General features: G+C 37.3%; 1 protein-coding gene across 5 annotated transcripts in view; it reads left to right on the top strand.

Annotated features, from left to right (window-relative positions):
- KAT6A (lysine acetyltransferase 6A) overlaps positions 1–22,125 on the top strand; it is a 121,690-nt gene that overhangs the window by 93,726 nt on the left and 5,839 nt on the right. For all 5 annotated transcript variants that reach the window (XM_031669525.1, XM_021942268.2, XM_021942269.2 and 2 more), the window contains 8 exons: positions 2,498–2,613; positions 8,198–8,339; positions 9,975–10,136; positions 11,202–11,295; positions 13,572–13,803; positions 14,562–14,769; positions 16,100–16,702; positions 19,940–20,252. In XM_031669525.1, the coding sequence (XP_031525385.1) occupies positions 2,498–2,613; positions 8,198–8,339; positions 9,975–10,136; positions 11,202–11,295; positions 13,572–13,803; positions 14,562–14,769; positions 16,100–16,702; positions 19,940–20,252 (1,870 nt within the window). The remainder of the gene's footprint in view (positions 1–2,497; positions 2,614–8,197; positions 8,340–9,974; positions 10,137–11,201; positions 11,296–13,571; positions 13,804–14,561; positions 14,770–16,099; positions 16,703–19,939; positions 20,253–22,125) is intronic.

Here is a 22,125-nt window from a genome sequence, read left to right as displayed (position 1 = left end):
AGTTGGGGATACTACAAGAATGGCTTTTTAATGTTAGAAATTGGAATTAGATGAGTCATTTAATGGAAGCTTAATTTTTTTGTGGAAGAGTAATAATCTTTTCATATAAACCGGTGGTAATAAAAGCTTTATTATCTAGCAGTAGGCATAAAGTTTTCTTTTAGTTTAGCCCAATTACTAGTGCATTTAATCTGCCCCCTTGCCACTCCCTGTTAGTTATCTTAGATTAAAAGGTCAGTTCTGGCCTGGAACGTATGTCTTCTTTTAAATAATTTGGCGTATTTAAATGAGGAGGACATGAAGTGGCAGAACTTGAGTTAAACATTTAAATATATTTTGTGCCCTTGGTTATATTAGACACCTGCTGCTTTGGAAAGTGACATGTTTAACGAAAACGTACTTTGGCTGAAATGTTAAAATAAAATGACCTAGCAAAGATAACCTTATAGTTCAGATATGACAGTTTGATTTTGGTTAGGACTGGAATGAGTGGTTTCTAGGTAGCCATTTCTTCCTCCCTGTGTAGAGAGCCTTGCTAATTTTTAAACCTTCGTAAGAGGAAACACCCTTGCTGTGGAGGCTTGCTCAGGGGAGCTGGGAGTGGAGGCGGGCTCGCACATGAGCGCATGTGTGGGAGCGTTTCGCGGTGCAAAGGTTAAGGGCGGATGTGGGCAGAGGGGAACCTCCCACAGGTCCCATTCTGGACAGATGTGCATAGTTGTGGTGATGTGCAAACAGCTGTACTGGAACTGGATATCCACTTTCACGTCGGGCATCCGCCTAGAAGAGCAGCTGGCAGCTGATGGGAACACCGTCAAACAACAGGCAGTGTTGCAGCAGGTGCCTGACTTTGACTTTTGGGCTTTCTATCTGATCCTTGCCTCAGGAAGTTAGATCTGGTTTCTGGTATTTGGTTATTTTGAAAGTTTCCTATACTGTTGTTACTACTTTGAGTTGTGAAGATAGATGAAAAGATACTACTTTATGAGTTAGAGTAGTTGATTCTAAAATGTAGTTTCAAGAACAGCCGTTAAAAAATCTTTTTACAAAGTTCTGTTTGGGTTTTGAGAAATGAAAGAAATCTTACTTTAACCCTGTGTTATGTATTCTTTATTGTTTTTGTTTTTGTATTTGGAGGAGCCCCAGTACTTGTTGGTGTTATAACACAATTCATCCCACAAACAGATGTTTGTCTTTTGTTTTGAGGTGTCTAAGGAAGAGCTTGAGGTTTCACTTGGCTACATTCCAGTATGAAACCTGAGTTAAGTCCCTTGGCCTTTTATAAAAGAGAACGGTTAGAAAGACCAGAGAGTTCTCTAATGAGTTATGGTGAAGTGGTGAAGAGACTTCTTTTTCAGAAATGAATTTGTGTAAAACCAATGAATAAAAATCTCTGCTCTTTTTAGTTTTGTTATAAAATATGTGTATGTGTCTACATGCTCCAACAAGGAATTTTTACTAATCTCTTAGTGGTCTTTAAAGTATAAAATTGAAGGATAATTTCAGTTGTCCTTTTGGGGAAGAGTTATTAATACTTGTATTTGGTTAGGCTAAACTCTTTGTCTTTTGCTTGTCAATTAGTATTTATAGAGCATCCATGATAAATCTGCATGCACACACATGGACATGAGTGTGTATATGCATCTGTTGCTAGATTGGGTGCAGAGCAAGTCACGTTGCCCTTGAGTTAACGTGTTAAGACCCTTGACAGCCTTTGTTTTCTTGAGCTACGTACTTAGGTTTGAGTTTCTGATCTGGAAAGTCAGGGAAGTCATAAAGGCTTTAAAAGTTATTCTCTGTTTGGATAGTGTAGTTCAGATTATTGCAGGGATGAGGGGCGTATAGATTGTTTTCATTGTAAAGAGAAGGTAGAAAAAAGAAGGTCTCTATATAACAGTATCTTTTTCTTTGGTTAAATCTATGCAGAGCTAGTAAAGAAGGGAATTTTAGGCGTAGTATAAAATGAAGACTCTCTTGATATTTGTTTTGTCTGATTCTTTTTATATTTCTCTTAAATATCTACTTTCCCAAACTAGAAAATCATCCTTTGTGTGCTTATGTGTTCAGTAGGGCATCTCCATTGTTGTCAGCAGAGGCAGTGTGGTAGGACTTCAGCAAATATGCAGTGTCCCTCTCCCTTACTTGTAAATTATTGTCTTTATCTTACATCTCAAGTAGCAGCAGTTTCTCTTTAATATTAAGTCACTAAGAGTGAGTTTAGTTGAGGAAAATATTTTTAGTGTTATTAAATGTAGAAATGCAGGAACACCAAATGCATTTGTTTCCAAGAGATTTATTAGCATTTTTATTCTTCATCTGGGTGCTCTATTTAAGGAATAATATAACTTATTTCAAAATATGTTAGCTTGTTCTAGCTTTGTTTTTGTTTTCGTGTTTCTCCTTTGGAGTCCTGAGAAGACAACATTTAGATTCAGAACTTTGTTATCTCAGTGTGTCTAATTTAGCTAACTTTTGAATGTATTTCTTGACTGCACAGAAAGTTGGAGTGACTGGTCCCCCTGATCCACAAGTCCGCTGTCCCTCTGTCATTGAGTTTGGGAAGTATGAAATTCACACCTGGTACTCCTCCCCATATCCTCAAGAATACTCAAGGTATGTTTTGAGAGACCCTTGACCTTCTCTTTTGAGATCCATAGAAGTCTGGAACTGGAAGGGATCTTGAAGATGTTTGAGTCCGCTTTATCCTTGACATTTGAGGAAACTGGGGGCTTTTAAATGTCCGTAATAGCAGCAGCTTTGGTAGCCACTTCATCTCAGTTTGCTTTAGATGTTATCTTCTGTAACCTCTCAGACGCTGATGTTTAAAATGAGAAACCCAAATGCATGGTCACAATAAAAGGGGAAGGCTTTTTTTTTGAGAGAAATTTGTCTTCACTCCTATCACTAAGAATTTTGAAAAAGAGAAGAGACTCATATATAAATTAATATAAAGTTTCAGTTGATTAGCCTTTGATCTGAATGTTTATAATTTGGCAAACTTAGTAAATGGTGTGTTTTCCCAGAAAAAATTGGACAAATGGTGTAAAATTATATATAAATAGTTTGGGCTTCCAGATATATTAATAACCATTGATCACTCACCAGCTTGGTGGCGCTAAAGTGGTCTCATGACTCAGCTCTGAAATTGACAAGTTATGTAACCTTAAAAGCTGCCCAACTGCTCTGTGCCTCAGTTTCCTCATCTGTAAAGCAGAGATAGTAATAGTGCTTACTTTGTGGGGATATTAAGACCATTAAATGAGCTACAGCATGTAAATCACTTAGAAAATGGTAAGTGCTCAATAATGTCAATTATTATATTTTTTCTTTATGGTTAAAATTAAAAGATGAAATAAGATGAGATCAGAAAATTAAATACTAGTTAATTGAAGTGCAGTAGTGACATTAATGCTCTCTAGTCTATAAACTACTTGTGCCTCAGTTTCCCATTTAGCAGGGTGTTACAAGAAATAATACGTCATGGTGCTTTGTGGGTTAAATACATGTTCATAATATTCTCATCCTGTAAGTTTTCACCCATTTAGTAACATTGCCTGTCCAAAATATTAGCAAAATTTATTTAGTACTTTACAATATATTGAGTGCCTTAACATGGGTTATTTCCAAAAAACTAGGAATAGGCCAGTATAGTTGTTAAAAGGGCCACCCAGTAAAACTCATTTATCTTTTAACTTTTTCTTTCCGTATAATAACTTGCTTCTCTAGTCTATAATTGAAGTAGAAAAATAGGGGTAAGAATGCCATTTCAGACAGCGACCTCAAAGTGACAACAAACAAAAACAGAAGAAAAAGCAAAACTCCAGGAAACTAACATACAAGCTCGTGAAACACAACAATTGAGGGCCATTTACTGTAGGATCAGTTATCCGCAAACACTGTGGTGTGTCTTCAAGGCAGCACATGGTATCATGAGCTGACAACAGTTAATCTGACTTTAAGATAAGGTTACACTGTATTTGCATTTCCATATTATATATGTATATATATTATACATATATATGTTATGTATAATATATATTATTCCTCAGGAGTTCTGAATAGCCAAGATCTTTTATGACTGAAAAGAAATATGCCAAGGACACATCGCCTGTAATCATTCAAGAGAATGATGAGAATGGAATAATAAACTGTTGTCTTTTAAAATAGATGTTTAAAGGATTCATTGAAAATGTAACTTTTGTTCTGATGAGATTTTCATTAGAAAGAGGTGTGAGGAGACTATCAGTAAAAGAATAAATAATGGCATCAAAAAATAACTAAAAAAAGTATAGTAGGAAACAGTAGAAAGCAGAAACAGGGTAGGAACTTGTAAAGTTCATCAACTTCCTTAAGCAGTTTTAGACATTTTCTGTATATTTTTTCATCCATTGGGTAGGGTTCTTTGAGTTTTCAATTAGAAAATATCCTGTAATTTTTAATAGGTTCTTGAGTAATTATGACTTTTTGCTATCTTTATATTCATAGTTCTCTTGGTTACATTTCTTAAAAATTATATTTATTTAAGTGAACTTGAAACTTGAGGTGACTAAAATGTTTGGAGATCTTACATTTTCCAAATAATAAACCTCTATTCTTAATTTTGTTACTGCTTATTATTTTGTGCTAAACTACTTATAAGTTATTTTCTTATTAAAGGTTTTAAACACTGTAACGTACAAAAACAGGGCTGTAGGAGCAAACAAAAATGAAAAGATCACAAAAACAACCTCTTTTGGGAAGTGAGATTATGCTTTAGGGAATGTCCTTTCATATCCAAATATTTGTGTATGCATTGTCTAAGTAATCTTGTATCCCTGTCTTTAAAAATCAAAACAAAACAACGAAGCAATAATACTGTTTCATTTGGAGCAGTGTGATTAAGTCTCAGACATTATAGAGTGTAAAACAGGGTTTTAACTATGAATTTCTCCCACAGTGCCATGTGGTGCCCACACATGGCAGAGACAGGTTCATCACGAAACCTACTCTGCCATTAAGAGCATGACATAGATAGGCTTAAGGCAAAAGAAATTGTCATCATGGGATGCCCTCTGCTCCTGTGCTGCTTAGAGCTTAGCTTATAATAACCTCTTTGCTTTGAGATCCTAAAGAGGCAGATTTCTAGGTGATAGAGTAGCCTAGGAAGATTCCTCTGCCTTTTGATTCTCCTCTGGGCTGTATTTGATGCTTAGATTATGAGATTGTCACTAGAACCAGTTTGATTATTCTCATCATTCTAGTTACTGAAGAAGAAACCAAATAGGATCCCTAATGCCTTTGGCTATTAAATTATTGAGTAAAATTGATGAAAGAAGAATACAAATAATAATTGTTAAGTAATAGCAACTGTTATTACCGTCCATTGAGCTTGGTACTGGACTAAGCATCTCTGGTGTAATTCCGTGAGATGAATATTACTGTCTTCATTTTGCAGACCTGGTCCCAGACAGTACAGTGTATAAGTGGCAGAACTTGAAACTCACTTCTCTCTTTACTACGTAGCCATAACCATTAACCACTGGGCCTGTGCTACTCCATGTAGCATGTATATCTAGGTTGATCTCACTTGACTTGTACCATAATCTTAGATTTAAGTAATATTTGGTATAAATTATATTGTTACATTAAAAATTTGCTACAAGTTGACTGCACAAACTGCTACTGTGTTGCGCCATGTTCAGAAGCCAGAAAGTACTGTAGAAATTCCTGAGAATAATAATTTGCATCATTCTAGAAGTTAGAGAAGCACACCCAGCTGCAGCACAGCCCTGGTTCCATGGGCTGGGTTGTCAGCGTTGCGGCAGACTTTAGAATAAACTTCCAGTGTGGAGGTGACACTTCACGTACAGTTGATCAAAACCACCGTACAGCTACATATTTGATAGCTGAGACCTAGGTCCTGCCAGGAAGAAGATCACTAAAAGCAGCCCCCAACAAGATTCTCCAGAGCTAGGAGTATTCCTAATCGTTATAAATACATTTCATTTCATGCAGTCTCACGTTCTTTCTTTATGATAGATCTTTTTTCAGTGAGAGAACGGCAGTTGTTTATAATATTACTAGAAATATTTTGGTTTTCCAGTAGTGTTTTTCCAGATGATTCCCTTTAGATTAGCAGTGTCATCCCAGTGGGCTTGGTTCTAATAAAGTAAGGGGCTTTTAAAATGTTTCCAGCGAGAATTGGATTGGAATAAAGTAGATAACAATGCTTGTTTTCAGTTTACTATTTTTCACATAATAAGGTTCACGAAAGTTGTTTCTTTTTTTTAATCATCAATTAAATGCCATACATGCCATACATCTTGCCATTCTAAGGAAGTGGCATGAACTCTTCATTTACTGGAGAAGACTTGACAGTAATTTTCTCAGACCTTTTATTTCTCCTGATGTTTCTTGAGCAATTTGGTTACTGTGACAGCATTAAACATTTTTGGCCTTCTCTCACAGACCTTAGGAAATAAATTGTACTTTCTTTCCCTCTCTCTCTCCCTCCCTCCCTCCCTCCCTTCCTTCCTCCCTCCCTCCCTCCCTCCCTCCCTCCCTCCCTTCCTTTCTCCCTCCCTTCCTTCCTTGCTCCCTCTCTCCCTTCCTCTCTCCCCTCTCTTCCTTCTGTTTCCAGAAAAGTAATTAGCATTTATTGAATGTTTTCTATTTTTTAATTGACAGATGAAATTGCATATATTATGTGCAACATGATGTTTTGAAATATACACGTTATGAAATATGACTAAATCTAGCTAATTAACATAAATGGTACTTTATTTTCATGTCTCTGTGCTAAGATCTAACAGTTGGATTGGATGCTGTTAAAGTTGGCATTTATCTTTACCATGATTTGGTAAATGATCTGTCACTGTTTTTTACTCTATCATTTTTACAAAAATACTTTAAAAAGCACAAAATTTTTAAAGTTTCTCAGATTCGTATTATAGGAAGTATTTAGTTGTAATATTTAGCCCTCAAAGTGAAACTGTACACAGATAGTGTTACTTCTGTATCTTCATGCCGTGACAAGTTAAGATTGCTCATTGAGAATTTAGCACAGGTAAGAGGTAAGTAAAACAGTTAGGGAGGGAGGTGCCACCCATTACATCTACATAAGGAGACTCATTCTTCGTCTTCAAAAAGAAATTACTCAGAATCCAGGTATTCAGGAAGGTGGTCTCGCAGTTATAGGTCACCTGTAAGGCTTATTTAATACATTTAGTGCTCGTATTAGATGATGAAGTTTATAAGGAGCCATTTCATTGTGTGGTTTGTAGCTCTGGTGGTGAAGAAGGAAAAACCTCTTCATCTGGTGGTTCCTCCTGTATAGTGGGGCTTGAGGCAGAATGCAGTGGAAACAAAGTAGCCAACGACACATTGCTTTCCATGCTCTTAGCTCCTGCTTCTTGACTTTAATTTATAGTGCCAGTTCATTATTTGTTTCACTCAGTGCTTAATTTTGGAGTGGTTGTACTAATAATATAATTACAAGTTGTATTGGTGTGGCTAACATTAGAGATTTTGAAAAACAATGTTGTATACCATAGATGCTTAGTAATATTATAGTACAAAAGTTCCTTGAAAGCTTTTAGTGTGCTGAATTGAATGACAGTTTAAAAAATAAAAATAAGATGTGAGATTATATGGGAAGAATTAATGCACATTGTGAATCCCCCAGGAAAGGTGGGAAAAAGCATGTGCCCTCTTGCCGTTATTTGAGCACGAAATTCTTAGTACCTGCAGGATTCGTGTTCCGTAAATAAACCTTGGGAAAAACTTTAATAGAATGTTAGATGTTTTCAGATAAATTGTAATTATATTTTAAAAGCTGCTTTCAAAGTGGGAACTTGAAAAAATAGTTGTGGTCTTCACACAAACCAAACATTTTTGTGTGTGTTAACCTACTTAGCAAATATTATTTGCTTTAATTCTAGGGTAATATTTTAAGCATAACTATCCAAATTGATAGCAACTAAATTAATTTTTTCTTTTCATCTCAGTACTTAATATGAGACAAGATGCAGTAATTTATTTGAATTATATATTTTATCATTTTACCATCCAATATTTTTGCATATGCAGTTTTTTTGTTTTTTTTTTTTTTAAACCTGTTACCTGGGTAGTAATGAGAGGCAAAAAGATGATAATTGTGCAAGTTTGAAATTCTCTAAAATATAAAGCCCTGTCTTTTTTGTTTAATTATCACTTACAGGCTTCCCAAATTGTATCTTTGTGAATTTTGTCTAAAATATATGAAAAGTAGAACTATTCTGCAGCAGCACATGAAGAAATGTGGTTGGTTCCATCCTCCTGCCAATGAGATTTACAGAAAGAATAATATTTCTGTCTTTGAGGTAAGGTAGATACTTAGTAATTGTCCTCTAATCCATTTCAAAAGTAGGGCCACCTATATTACATCTATTGTGCAAGTTACTATTGTCTTACTATTTTATGTATCACTAAAAAGGAAAAAGTTCTAATTACAATTTTTAAAACTTCATTTGATTATAAAATGCCAGTTGATTTTGCATAAAGATGTGATAAAAGTACATCTTAGAATCTATGAAATATGGCATTTAAATGAAAGGATTTCTATCACTTATTTAAAAGGAATATCTCACAGAGCTCTGTTTAATAGTAAATCTTAACGTGATAATGATGATGTGTGACCTCTGCTCTCTGATTCTCTATTGCTGTCAGTAGTGCTCTTGATCCTCAGTTCTGTGGTTTTCGTGCCAAATATTAATTGAATACTTGCTTATGTGCCCTGTTACTTACTCTAACAGTAAAATTTCAGATTGTCGGGATCCCCTCAGTCTCTCACTTTCTTGGTCCTCCCTAAGACTCTTAAGTGATCAGTAGAGGAGTTCTTTACCTTGGGAGAAGCTGGGATAGGTGTGGTATAAAATACTGTTTGAAAAGGATATTAAACTACCTGGGTTGTTTAGGAGTTCTGTTAGTATCCCAGACAGTGTCTTGGGAGCTAATGTGGGCATCCATTGGCATTTTGATAAAAGAGAAAGCTCTGGCAACTCCATCAACACAGACAAGGCTGCCAGGAGTGAAAGAGCAGAGTGCTCCTGGGCCTGGCCAACCTGGAGCTGCATTTACCACATGATTACTTGAGGAACCCACTTGGTACTTCTGCTTGGCAATAGTTAGTACCCCCTCAAGTAGTTTTATCTGGGTTCAAGCCCGATCGTGTAGTCAGATTGCATTGCTTCAGGCTGCTGGCATAGATTAGACTACATAGTTACATCTTATTTTACCTAATAAATGTATTTTAGAAGGATTGTATTTAGATCTTTCGTTGTGTTATATACTTTGAAAATGAAGCTTGCTATCCAAAGGATTGCCACAATTCATCTTTTTATTAAAGCAAAAATTGCTCTTTTAAAACCAGATTATCACCTCCTTATCTGGCTGTTCCTGCTTTGTTGAAGGTATGGTGTTTTATATATTTGGTTGTCTTAAAACAGTAGATACCAGCCAGGCGCGGTGGCTCACGCCTGTAATCCCAGCACTTTGGGAGGCCGAGGCAGGTGGATCACGAGGTCAGGAGATCGAGACCATCCTGGCTAACACGGTGAAACCTCGTTTCTACTAAAAATACGGAAAAAAAAAAAAAAAAAAAAAAAATTAACTGGGCGTGGTGGCGGGCGCCTGTAGTCCCACTACTCAGGAGGCTGAGACAGGAGAATGGCATGAACCCGGGAGGCGGAGTTTGCAGTGAGCCAAGATCGGGCCACTGCGCTGCAGCCTGGGCGATAGAGTGAGACTGTCTCAAAACAAACAAACAAACAAACAAAAAACCAGATACCATAATACTGCTATTTCAAAGGATGGCTTCCAGGTTCCTTAGTGTTCTGGTCATGGACACCTTCTCCTAGGCTGGACTGTGGATATCTAGAGTTGCTTTTAACTGATACATATTATTCTAGAACTAAAGAGACACTCTGTTGACTGTTTTGTTCCGTTTATTTCTCTAGGTTGATGGGAATGTGAGTACCATTTATTGTCAAAACCTGTGTCTCTTGGCAAAGTTGTTTCTTGACCACAAAACCCTCTATTATGATGTGGAACCATTTCTTTTTTATGTACTAACACAGAATGATGTCAAGGGCTGCCACCTTGTTGGCTACTTTTCTAAAGTAAGTATGTTAGCTTAAAGTTTGTTTGAATTCTTATGGAAATCTGAAACAGTCTTTGCTGGTTCTCACTCGGGGACACAACAAGATGCAGCACCTCCTAGGTGTCATCTAGTTGTTTGGAAAGAATAGAAGGAACATTTGGAAACTTACCAGGTGCTAGAAGGTGCTTAGTAACATTCAACAACCTGTATTCTCCGAGGAGTATAGACTGCTGGCAGTACTCATGAGGAAAGTTTTAAATGGTTTCGCTTCCCATGGTAATAACATGGAACTTGTGAAATAAACAGTCATTAGCTCTCTGAGTTCTGTCTCAGCTTAAATCTTCTTTTCTTAATTTGAACTTTAGGCATAGAAATAAGAGTAGTAAGGCATTTTGATTAAAGAATATTTTATCCTTTTTTAATCTTCCATTCCTTTAGAGGGAAAAAGTTTCTTTTCTAGTCAGACAGCATAAAAGATATACTTTTATTTAAGCAAGCCCATAGTAAAATCGTAAGTGTATAAAACAAGGGGAAGTACTAGCTTTTTATAAGCATTTATAAGAATTCTTTAGGCTACTTCATTAGTTAGATATGACTTAAAATATACTGACTCATTTATAAAATTATAAAAATGACTATTTTGTTTGAAGTTAGATACAACTAATAGGACTGCTCTGAGTAGCACCAGAGCAGGAGAGAAAGAAAACTCTAACATAATTAATGAGTCTTCTCACTTCTAGAGTGGCACACTGATTCATCATTTGTAGCTTTACAGATTGTTTCGGACTCAGATTCCAGTGCTGATCCTTAGGCATTGGCGTACTGTTTTTGAGTTGCAGATGGTGTTGGATGACATTGTTTTGTTTTATAGTTTTACTCTCCTGGGATGGTTGCTTTGTGGGTAATGGCAGTGACTTGACATTATCTTATCTTCTCCCAGTTGGGTAGTTTTTTCTTGATGTATATTGCTATTCCCAAAGGACCAGGGCTGTGGGTTTTGGCCATTAGTCTTTGTTTCTTAATTAGCATTATTACTCACTTTTACCAGCCTGTTTTAAAACTTGACTTGTATTTTCTCCACCAGGAAAAGCACTGCCAACAGAAGTACAATGTTTCCTGTATAATGATTCTTCCTCAATACCAGCGTAAGGGCTATGGCAGGTTTCTCATCGATTTCAGTAAGGATTATATTAATTTCTCATTGGTCTCTTCCAGTGGACCTTCTGTATATATATTTTTAAAGATTTGTAGGTGCTTTGTTGGCTGCTGGTATCGTTTGTCATATTGCTGTATGAGCCTTTAAAACCTAAAGCCACTGCTGGACATTGTGGCTCATGCCTATAATCCCAGCACTTTGGAAAACTGGGGTGGGAGGATTGCTTGAGCCCAGTAGTTCAAGACCAGCTTAGGCAACATGTCAAGACCCTGTATCTACAAAAAATGTAAAAAGTTAGGTGGGCATGATGGCATGCACCTAGGGTTCCACCTACTCAGGAAGCAGAAGTGAGAGGATCACTTGAGCACCCAGGAGGTTGAGGCTGCAGTGAGCAGTGCTACCCCTGCATTGTAGGCTCCAGCCTGGGCCACAGAGCAAGACTCTGTCTCAAAATAAAAATGAAAATAAATAAAACCTAAAGCAACACGTTCCTTTTTATTTTGGTTGGACACAAAATATTTTTAAACGGCTAATATTGAATAAAATTTTGTGTGATGTATAGCATATACCTTTAATTTCCAACTGTTCATTTACAGTGGAACTTAGTTTTATGCAGTAGTACTAATAATACTAAAAACATTGTTTAACTACTTCAATTAGAGATAATAAGGAAGTACTGTGAGCCAGGCGCAGTGGCTCACACCTGTAATCCCAACACTTTGGGAGGCCAAGGTGGGCGGATCACGAGGTCAGGAGTTCGAGACCAGCCTGTGCAACATGGCAAAACCTCATCTGTATTAAAAATATAAAAAATTAGCTGGGTGTGGTGGCAGGCACATGTAATCCCAGCTACTCGGGAGGCTGAGGCAGAAGAATTGGTGGAACCTGGGAGGCGGAGGTTGCAGTGAGCTGAGATCATGCCACAGCACTCCAGCCTGGGCAATGAGGGAAACTCCATCTCAAAAAAAAAAAAAAGAAGAAGAAAGAAGTACTGTGCCTGCCCTAGTTTTGTTATTCAGTTATCTGAGAAAATGTGTGCATTTTTTAGGTAGGCTCTACCTAGCAGTTAAACATACGCAACACATCTTTAAATATCTGAAGAAGTGAATGATAGAGAAAATTGTTTAATCTGAGTTCAAAAGTGACAGCTCACAGTTGTGAAGAGATCATTGTGGAACTGTATTTTGTTTCACACGTTGGTGAAACAAAGTGAAATAGTAATTTGAGGGACTATTTTACCTCAGATACTGCTATAAAATGATATTTAAATGAATATATGCAGAACTAATGGTTCAAACAAAGGATTTTGATTCCAGTCTTGAGATGTTAATTGAGCCTCTTGGCTTTAGACTGTCCTTCTGTTTATATTTTATTGGAAGCATGTACTACTGGTTGTTTTACACATTTTCTGGTCTTTTTAGATGAGCAGTAGGGGATGGAACTCAGATTACTTCCTTTAATGTTAATATATTGTTTTGAAATAGGACTGAATTAGACATGTTATATATACCATTAAATTGCAAAGTTAGGAAAAATATTTTCCTTTTGGTGATTGGGGGGGTTGTGTGTTTGTGGTATAAAAACTGTCCATGCAATAACAGTAATGTTTGTATTTACTTTTCCTAATGTAATATGTTTCCAAAATAACATTCTTAGACTGGTTTTACGTTTTCTTTAAACAGTAAAAATAACTTTCTCTGCCATCTCCATTTTCAATGCTTTTCCTTAGAAGTTAGGCCTTTGTTTTTCAGTTCTTGAGAGTCATGCACTATAGAGGACAGAGTTCCACACTTATGTTGGCAGTCCTGCTTGCCTAGAGTTGGAGTGATAGGTAATTGTGAGGAGTTTTGGTTGAAGTGAAAGATTGTCATCCAGTTCGCTCACAGAACTACAGTTTTAATAGGATTATGTGAAAAGGAAGGCATTCTTTTGTCCTTTGGACTTCTCAGTTCAGATACAGCAGTTGCCACCTAGTGGTCCAAATAAAGCATGCAAGGCTTGTTTTCTCCAGAACGTTGAACGAAACTGTTAAGAGTCCTGATTTTTAACACTTTGAATATTTTAACAAGGTGACTAATACTAACTGTAGACATAATAATACTTAGTCTTCAATACATATAAGTTTTGTATTCTTTTTGCAAATTTGTTTTAAAGTAGTTTTGCAATTTTTTTTTTTTTTTGAAGGAATTTATCTTTGGAGTTATTCTTGGTTGTAGAAGAGGGGATTGTTATTTTGGTGAATCCAGTTTTCCAGAGTCTCTAACCTAGTTCTGATTTGAGTTACTTGTGATTCTTTAGGTTATTTGTTATCAAAGCGTGAAGGCCAAGCAGGGTCTCCAGAGAAACCATTATCCGATCTGGGTCGTCTTTCCTACATGGCATATTGGAAAAGTGTAATATTGGAGTGCCTTTATCACCAAAATGACAAGCAGATCAGCATTAAGAAATTAAGCAAGTTGACTGGAATCTGCCCTCAAGACATCACTTCCACACTCCACCACCTACGAATGCTGGACTTCCGTAGTGACCAGTGAGTATCACATCCTTTTGTATACCTTTGAAAGATAATTAGGTTGAAGTTTTTTGGATCAGCCAGTCAGATTATTGATGAAAGGGCATTAACTAATATAAATGATATACTTGGTGATAATGAGATATCATTTTCCTTTCTAGGATATTTTATTTGATTGACTATATATATATATGGCCTATATATAGTCTCTATATATGCTTTTTAAACTGAACTGTTTTTCCGGTATTCCTGCTAATTTTTGAACCTAAGCTACTGAATCTTTCATATTCTAGTATTGGGAGCTCTTTCACAATATAAGAAGTAACCAGTCTGGAAACAGAGTTGTTAAATAAAATGCCCATGATAAATTTTCATATAAATGGCACAAAGTGAATATAGATTGAAAGGAAGAACAACAGTTCACCCTTCCCTAAAGTGGTCAGGAAAAGGTCACAAAGAAAGGAGGCATTTGAGCCAAATAAATGGAGAATAGGAAAGAGAGTGCAAAAGAGCAGCAGAACTTCTGGAGCGGGACATGTGAGACAGTAGGCAGTGAAAACAGCCCGTGGCCACGGTAGAGAGCGAAGCATTTGTCCTGCTTCACACTCCTGGTTGTCTTCATGTGGTGGCACATTTCTGCATTCCATCTTCCCGGGCAGGCTATCTTTGCAGTACCCATCATCTTCTACAGGCTTCACCGGGGGTCTCATCTCCACATTCATTTTTATGTACATCTTGTACATGGTTGATTGCTATAAACTTTTCTCTGGTTCCAGATTTGTGATTATCCGCCGGGAAAAACTTATCCAGGATCACATGGCAAAGCTTCAGCTGAATTTGCGACCTGTAGATGTAGATCCAGAATGTTTGCGCTGGACTCCAGTCATAGTGTCCAACTCTGTGGTCTCAGAGGAAGAAGAAGAGGAGGCTGAGGAAGGAGAAAACGAAGAGCCACAGTGCCAGGAAAGAGAATTAGAGATCAGTGTAAGGGCATGAATAGTCTCTATTTTTGATGACAGAAGATACATTTTTGATTTCATGAGTATTTATGATAATGTATTATGATAATCTTTCACAAAAAAGTAAATTCACATTAGAACGTCAGGAGTTTTATTTCAGTGGTAGAGATTTCAGGAAGACTGGGCCTGGTTTACTTAGGTATTTTTAAGCCTTTGACAATTAGGAGGAGACCATCAAATTTCTTATAATGTGTTACTTGTGAGAAAAATACTTCTTACGAGGGTGCCAAGAAGCAGCTCAATTTTAAGCTGGATAGTAGTTGAGAAATCTGAATTGAATCCAAATCTGACAGTTTTAAAAAATGAAACGGAGGTTGGATGTGGTGGTTCACGCCTGTAATCTCAGCACTTTAGGAGGCCCAGGCAGGAGGACTGCTTGAGACTAGAAGTTCAGGACAACCAGGGAAATATAGTGAGGACCCATGTCTACCAAAAAAACCAACAACGAAATGAAGTGGAGATACTATTAAGTAACTATTGTAAACTTGTGTATGTTTTCTAATGGAGCACCAAAACATCCCATGGACACACAGATCTCTTTAGCCGTTAAAGGGTTGCTGGTGAACTATAGTGCGTGTGTCATTGTCAGTATTCTTCATGTGATGCATACTTTTATAGCTCTTTTTTTTAGGCAGTGCTTCATCTTTTCAACACCTGTGTCCTTTAATAAACATAAAAAATCCCATGCCCCTCTTTAGTGCAGTTTAATTTTCAAAATGAAATTATTCTGAATAAAAGTAAATTTTTAAATTACATAAATTTTCTTTCATATTTCTCAAATGCCTCCTTCCTCTTGCCCATGTCATGTGTCCCAAGATCCTGTCTCCTCCACCCTGTTTACAAATTTTTATTTCTGAGAAATTTTATTAAACAATCTCATTTAACATTTAAAAGAACAATAATATTCACTTTGCTTATTGAGGGTGCTACTGCAGAAAGGTTCAGAGCACAGGCTCTAGAGTCAGACTGCCAGGCTTTCTATCCCAGTATCTTCACTTGTTCTTGCGTGATCTGGGGCAGATTACTTAAATTTTTTTGTACCCCACACACCTCATTTGTAAAGTGGAGATGTAGTGGTAATTCTCCATATGATTGTTGGGGAGATTAAATGAATAATGCATATATAGAATTTAAAACAGTGCTGAAACAGGAAATATCCATGTTAAATAATTGATCATTTTCTTTTTAAAGCTCAGTTTCCTTTTCTTCTCTCAGTACTTAAAAGGTCAGAATAGGTAAATGTAAGCAAACAAGACTGAAAAATTAACCAGCATTGTTTTATTTTCTAAAATCAGGTGGGAAAGTCTGTGTCTTGTGAGAACAAAGAACAAGATTCTTATTCAGTAGAAAGTGAAAAGAAACCAGAAGTTACGGCTCCAGTCAGTTCTACACGTTTGAACAAACAAGTCCTTCCTCGTGATAGTCTTCCTGCAAATAGCCAGCCATCTCGGAGGGGCCGCTGGGGGAGGAAGAACAGAAAAACCCAAGAACGCTTCGGTGATAAAGATTCTAAACTGCTCTTGGAAGAGACGTCTTCAGCTCCTCAGGAACAATATGGAGAATGTGAGGAGAAATCAGAAGCCACCCAGGAACAATACACTGAAAGTGAAGAACAGCTGGTGGCCTCTCAGGAGCAGCTAAGCCAGGATGGGAAACCTGACCTTCCCAAAAGAAGACTCAGTGAGGGGGTTGAGCCCTGGCGAGGACAGCTCAAGAAAAGCCCTGAGGCTCTGAAGTGCAGATTAACAGAAGGAAATGAGAGGCTGCCCCGCCGCTACAGTGAGGGTGACAGGGCTGTCCTCAGGGGCTTCAGTGAGAGCAGCGAGGAGGAGGAAGAGCCGGAAAGCCCTCGGTCAAGCTCGCCACCAATTCTCACAAAGCCCACGCTGAAGCGAAAGGTAACACATTTCTTTCCAGGTCTTCTCTTCCTCTAATTCCAGTTTATCATACACCTTTTCATTTTAGCTTACACTTCTGAAAGAGTATAAGTTAGAAATTCCTAGTGTGTTGCTTTATAAACCTTAAGCCTCTATATATTGTAGCTCAAGATCTTCCCAGTGAGCATTTGAGATGTGTGTGTTTGACTTCTTTGATTCATGGGAATTCACTTAGAAATCATAAGCTTATTTAAGGGCTCCACCTCCTGGGATGCAAGCAAACTTTTTTTCAGCTTACTGGTTTGATGTTCAAATCATGACTTTTAGGGGCTTTAAAGATATTTTTGAAGTATGTACAGATTAGAAGTGTTTATGTTAGAAAAGGAGGCCAAAATATTACATAATTAATTGGAAAGTGAACATAGTACTGCTGTACTCAGAGTGAAGTCACTCATCTTGGGTGCTACTGTTTTCTCTGTACTCGCCCCACTTCTCACACATGCCTCCAGTGGTTTAACTTGGCCTCTCTTGCTTTAAAAACATTTTCTAAACTATATTCCATCATAATGATAGCCAATTAGTTATTAAATAATGTATGATGATGATAATGAATTCTGTTAAGCCATTTACCAGAAACATCCCAGGCTATGGAGTCGATTTTAAGCATTGCCAGGAGGCAGCCAGACTAAAGCGAGGCCGCTCCCTGGAAGAGCCACTCAGCCAGCTTCCAGCCAAAGCAGCACAATCGTTCCTTTCCTTACAGGGTCTTGAAAAGCAAGGCAGGATCTTTTTTTTTTTTTTTTTTTTTTTTTTAAGAATAATATCTTTAGAGCAGTTTTACATTTACAGAATTACTGCAAAGAAAGTACAGAGAGTTCTCGCATACCCCAACCAGTTTCCTCTATTATTAATCCCTTGCGTTGGTGTGGTATATCTATCACAGTTACTGAACCAGTGTAGATACAGCAGTAACTAGAGTTCTTACTTTATTCAGATTTCCATAGTTTTCCCTAACGTCCTTTTTCTGTTCAGGATCCCACCCAGCATATCGCATTACATTTAGTAGTCGTGTGTCTTTAGGTTCCTCTTGGTTTTGGTAGTTTCTCAGAATTTCCTTAGTGTCGATGGCTATCATAGTTTTGAGAATGACTGGTCAGGTATTTATAGATGATCCCTCGTGATGTTAGAATGAGGTAATATATTCTTGACAGGAAGACAATAGAGGTAAAGTGCCATTCTCATCATACAACTAAAGGGTACCTGTCGGCATATATCTATCAGTATGTATAGGGAAACTGTGCATAGTGGTCACTCTTGTAATCCTAGCTGCTTGGGAGGCTGAGGTGGGAGGATCACTTGAGCTGGAGGCTGTCGTGCACAATGATTGTACCTGTAAATAGTCACTGCACTCCAACCTGCGTGACGTAGCAAGACCCCATCTGTAAAAATAAAAAGAAAAGTATCAAATATGAGGATATTATCAATATGATTTTTCCCTGTTGAAGTTAACTTTGATGACCTGGCTTAAGATATTGTTCGTCAGGTTTCTACTTCTCTTTTTTATTTTCCCTGTACTGGAAGAAAGTCACTGTGCATATAGCCACACTTAAGATTTCTGTCCCCTCAGAATGGAGGCTCACCATAAATTTGAATTTCTGCTTGGGAGATTTGTCCTTTCTCCCTCATCTGTTTATTTGTCCAAGCATTTATTTATATCATTATGGACTCAGATATTTACGTGATACTTCGGCTTATAATCCACTACTACTACTTTTTAAAATTTGTTGCTCAAATTGTTCCAGTTTTGACCATTAGGAGCTCTTTTTTCTCTTTCTGTTTCCCTTTTGGGCTTCTTTTTCTCCCCCCCCCCCCCCCCCTCCACCCCCAGATGGAATCTTACTCTGTCACCTAGGCTGGAGTGGAGGGGCATGATCTCAGCTCACTGCAACCTCCACCTCCTGGGATGCAAGCAATGCTCCCACCTCAGCCTCTTGAATAGCTGGGACTACAGGTATGTTCCAACACGCCTGGCTAATTTTTTGTACTTTTGATAGAGACAGGGTTTTGCTATGTTGCTGAGGCTGGTCTTGAACTCCTGAGCTCAGGCAGTCCACCTGCCTTGGCCTCCAAGGTGCTAGGATTACAAGTATGAGCCACCGCGCCTGGCCTCCTGTGTTTAACATATATACTGTTGTTGTCGTTGTGGAGTCTTTTTGTTTGGTTTTAAGCATTTCCTTTTTTGGCACTACAAGATGCTTCAAGTTCATCTTGTATATTTCATGCCCTAGTCCTAGAATCAGCCATTTCTCCAAGGACCAGGCCATTTCTAATCTAATTTGAAAATTACATACTCAATTGGGACTAGTAAGTTTGAAGCAGAGAAAAGTTGAACATTGACTAACTCTGCTGTTCATTGCATGATCATGAAGAATAGATCTTTGTCATCCTACCGCTTATATTGCCAATTTATGAAGTAAAACAAATCATGTAAAAAATAAAAAAAAAGAATAGGCAGTAAGCTCACATGCAAAGTAATTTTGAAGTTAATGCATAAATACTTTGACTGGATGTGTGAACTTAAGCAAGTGTTATAGCCTTTCTGACTTCTGTAGAATGAAGGGATTGGATTAGATCATCTCTGGGGCATCCTCTCTTATTTTGTGATCTTAGTTGTATAATTTTAGCTACTTGGTCAGTCCAGTGCAAAGTTGTGCTCAGTGTGCCCAAATTTCAGTAACAGATTTATTTTACTTTTGAAATATTTCACTGAGTAAATACATTTCAGCCCCATATTTCTACATTCCACAACTTTTTATGAGTAGTTCATGAAAATGGCATACAACTTTACTGATAGTTCTGCAAACCTTCACAGTAGTGCTGTAAGACAAAGTGTTTTTATTTCTCTTTTGCTCTTAAGGAAAAGTTAAGGGATTAGCCTCTGGGTCATTTCAGTATTAAAATAGGCAACTCTCTAGGGTGCTAAATTTAACTGAACTATTAAGAGAATTATAATGTCTGCTATTTGGAGATGGCTGCCTGTTCTTTTACAAAGTTGTGTTCAGTTGCCTAACACCTTTGTATGTATAATAAGTATATTATCTTACTATAGTATTTTGAAATAATATTCAAAATATTTTTTGGCAAACAACATCCTCATTTTATATGTGCTAATTCTATTTGGTTTTAAAACTGTTTTCGTGTTATTAATAGAAAGGATAGTGTTCCTAACTGTAAATACTTGCTTTCTCTATTAAACAGAAACCATTTCTCCACCGAAGGAGGAGAGTCCGAAAGCGCAAACACCACAATAGCAGTGTGGTCACGGAAACTATTTCTGAGACCACTGAAGTGTTAGATGAACCTTTTGAAGATTCTGACTCCGAGAGGCCAATGCCAAGATTAGAACCCACATTTGAGATCGATGAAGAAGAGGAGGAAGAGGATGAAAATGAACTTTTCCCTAGAGAATACTTCCACTGTTTGTCTTCGCAGGATGTACTCAGGTGTCAGTCCTCTTCTAAGAGGAAGTCTAAAGATGAAGAAGAAGATGAAGAGTCAGATGATGCTGATGGTATGTTTTACAGAACTCACTTACTGTGGATTATCGTCTTCAGATATACAGCAGTAGCAGTGACAGACCTTCAGTAAAAAGGCTAAAAAATGAACACAACCCACTAAGCAAGAAAAGGAACATTTGGCAGTCTCTAAAAAGTTGTATCAAGTATATCCATGCTGATTTTTAAATGTGTTTTCCCTTCAACTCAGAACCTGTATTAATTTGCCTCTGCAGAAAATATCTTACAATTAGGCAACTGTTCTTTTTTGCCTAATGCTTTCTAAGCCTTTATCAGAATCTTTAGTTAATGGGAGAGTTGGACTCAGCATCAGGAAGATGTAGTAACCCTTCCCTAGAATGTGCATTCTCTAGACCTAATCTGTTTTGCTCATTGTTGTATGCTGAGTGCTTAAGCCAGGTGCTCAGTAAGTAGTGTTAAATGAGTGAATGCTAAGAAGACAATTCTGCAGAAAGAGCAGATTCATGTAAATGAGAACTTGTGTCAGATCTGTTCAGGAGTCTTTCCTGAATTGTTTCTTTAATGTGTCTTACCCAACTAGTAGTAAATTTCTCACAAATGGTAACAATAACTCAAAATACATTTTATAGTGTAGATACAAATCCAACTATTTACTTTTAAAGTAGCCTAGTTGTCATTTCTTCTCTAGAGATACTGAAACTAGCTCTCATATATATGAGCCAGGTCAGAAACAAGTCTTTTTCACCCTAGCCTAAAGTTTTCCCGGTGTGTCATGCTGTCTGCATCTGCAGAGTGTTTATCTCCCGTGGGCTCAGAATGAGCTTTTTTACTTTGTTGGGTAAATTTGAAGAAATCTGTTTGTCCAGTCTTGGTACATAAACCTTTAGCTTTTATACATTAACTATTTGAACTTTTTAATTCTTTTAAAAATTCAGTTTCAAGTCTAGAAGATAAACTTGCATTTCCTCCATTCTCATATTGTCTATATAACAAATACTTTTTTTTTAATTATTTTTTTTGAGATGCAGTCTCTCTCTGTCACCCAGGCTGGAGTGCAGTGGCACAATCTCAGCTCACTGCAACCTCCACCTCCCGGGTTCAAGCGATTCTCATGCCTCAGCCTCCCAAGTAGTTGGGATTATAGGTGCACGCCACCACGCCTGGCTAATTTTCGTATTTTCAGTAGAGACGGAGTTTCACCATGTTGGCCAGGCTGGTCTCAAACTCCTGACCTCAAAGTGATCCGCCTGCCTCGGACTCCCAAAGTGCTGGGATTACAGGCCTGGCCAACAAATACTTTTAATATAGTGATAAGATGAATGAGTTCTTTGCTCTATCATGAATGATTCTACAAAGTTTAACTTGTTATGTTTTGAAATACGTAACTAAGAAACTAAAAATTTATTTTGTAAATTTGGCACTTTACATTCTGTCTTAGATCATTGTACGCTAAAATAGTACCCCTGATGAAGTTCCCGTTGACTTAGATTTTTGCTGATGCAGCCATTTCCTTTGTTGACTTTCAAGTTGCTACTACTAACTGTGTCTTCTTTTTAGCCGTGCCCCCACCGCATCATGTTCTTGTCTTGGTATTCTTATCCTTTAAAAATTAATGGGGAATGTGAGTGTACTTAATGCCATTGAACTTACACTTAGATATGGTTAAAATTTTAAGTTTTATGTTACGTATAGTTTACCATTGTTTTTTTAAAATGCTAATAATATAAAATTTATTTTTAATGAATGTAATTGGTGCTTTAATTTTTTCTTGTTTGTCTAGGTCTAAATGTCAGTTTTTGTCTAGGACTAAATAAATGCTTTGCAGCTATTCCCATACAAACATAACATTAACTGAACAGCTGTTCACATACAATGGCTCAGTCATGGCCTAGAGTAATTGGCTCATCA

This window comes from Papio anubis, chromosome 8, assembly GCF_008728515.1.
Source record: "Papio anubis isolate 15944 chromosome 8, Panubis1.0, whole genome shotgun sequence".
NCBI classification, from domain to species: Eukaryota; Metazoa; Chordata; class Mammalia; order Primates; family Cercopithecidae; genus Papio; species Papio anubis.
Note: the sequence above shows the minus strand (reverse complement) of the source record. Positions and strands in the feature narration are given on the sequence as shown.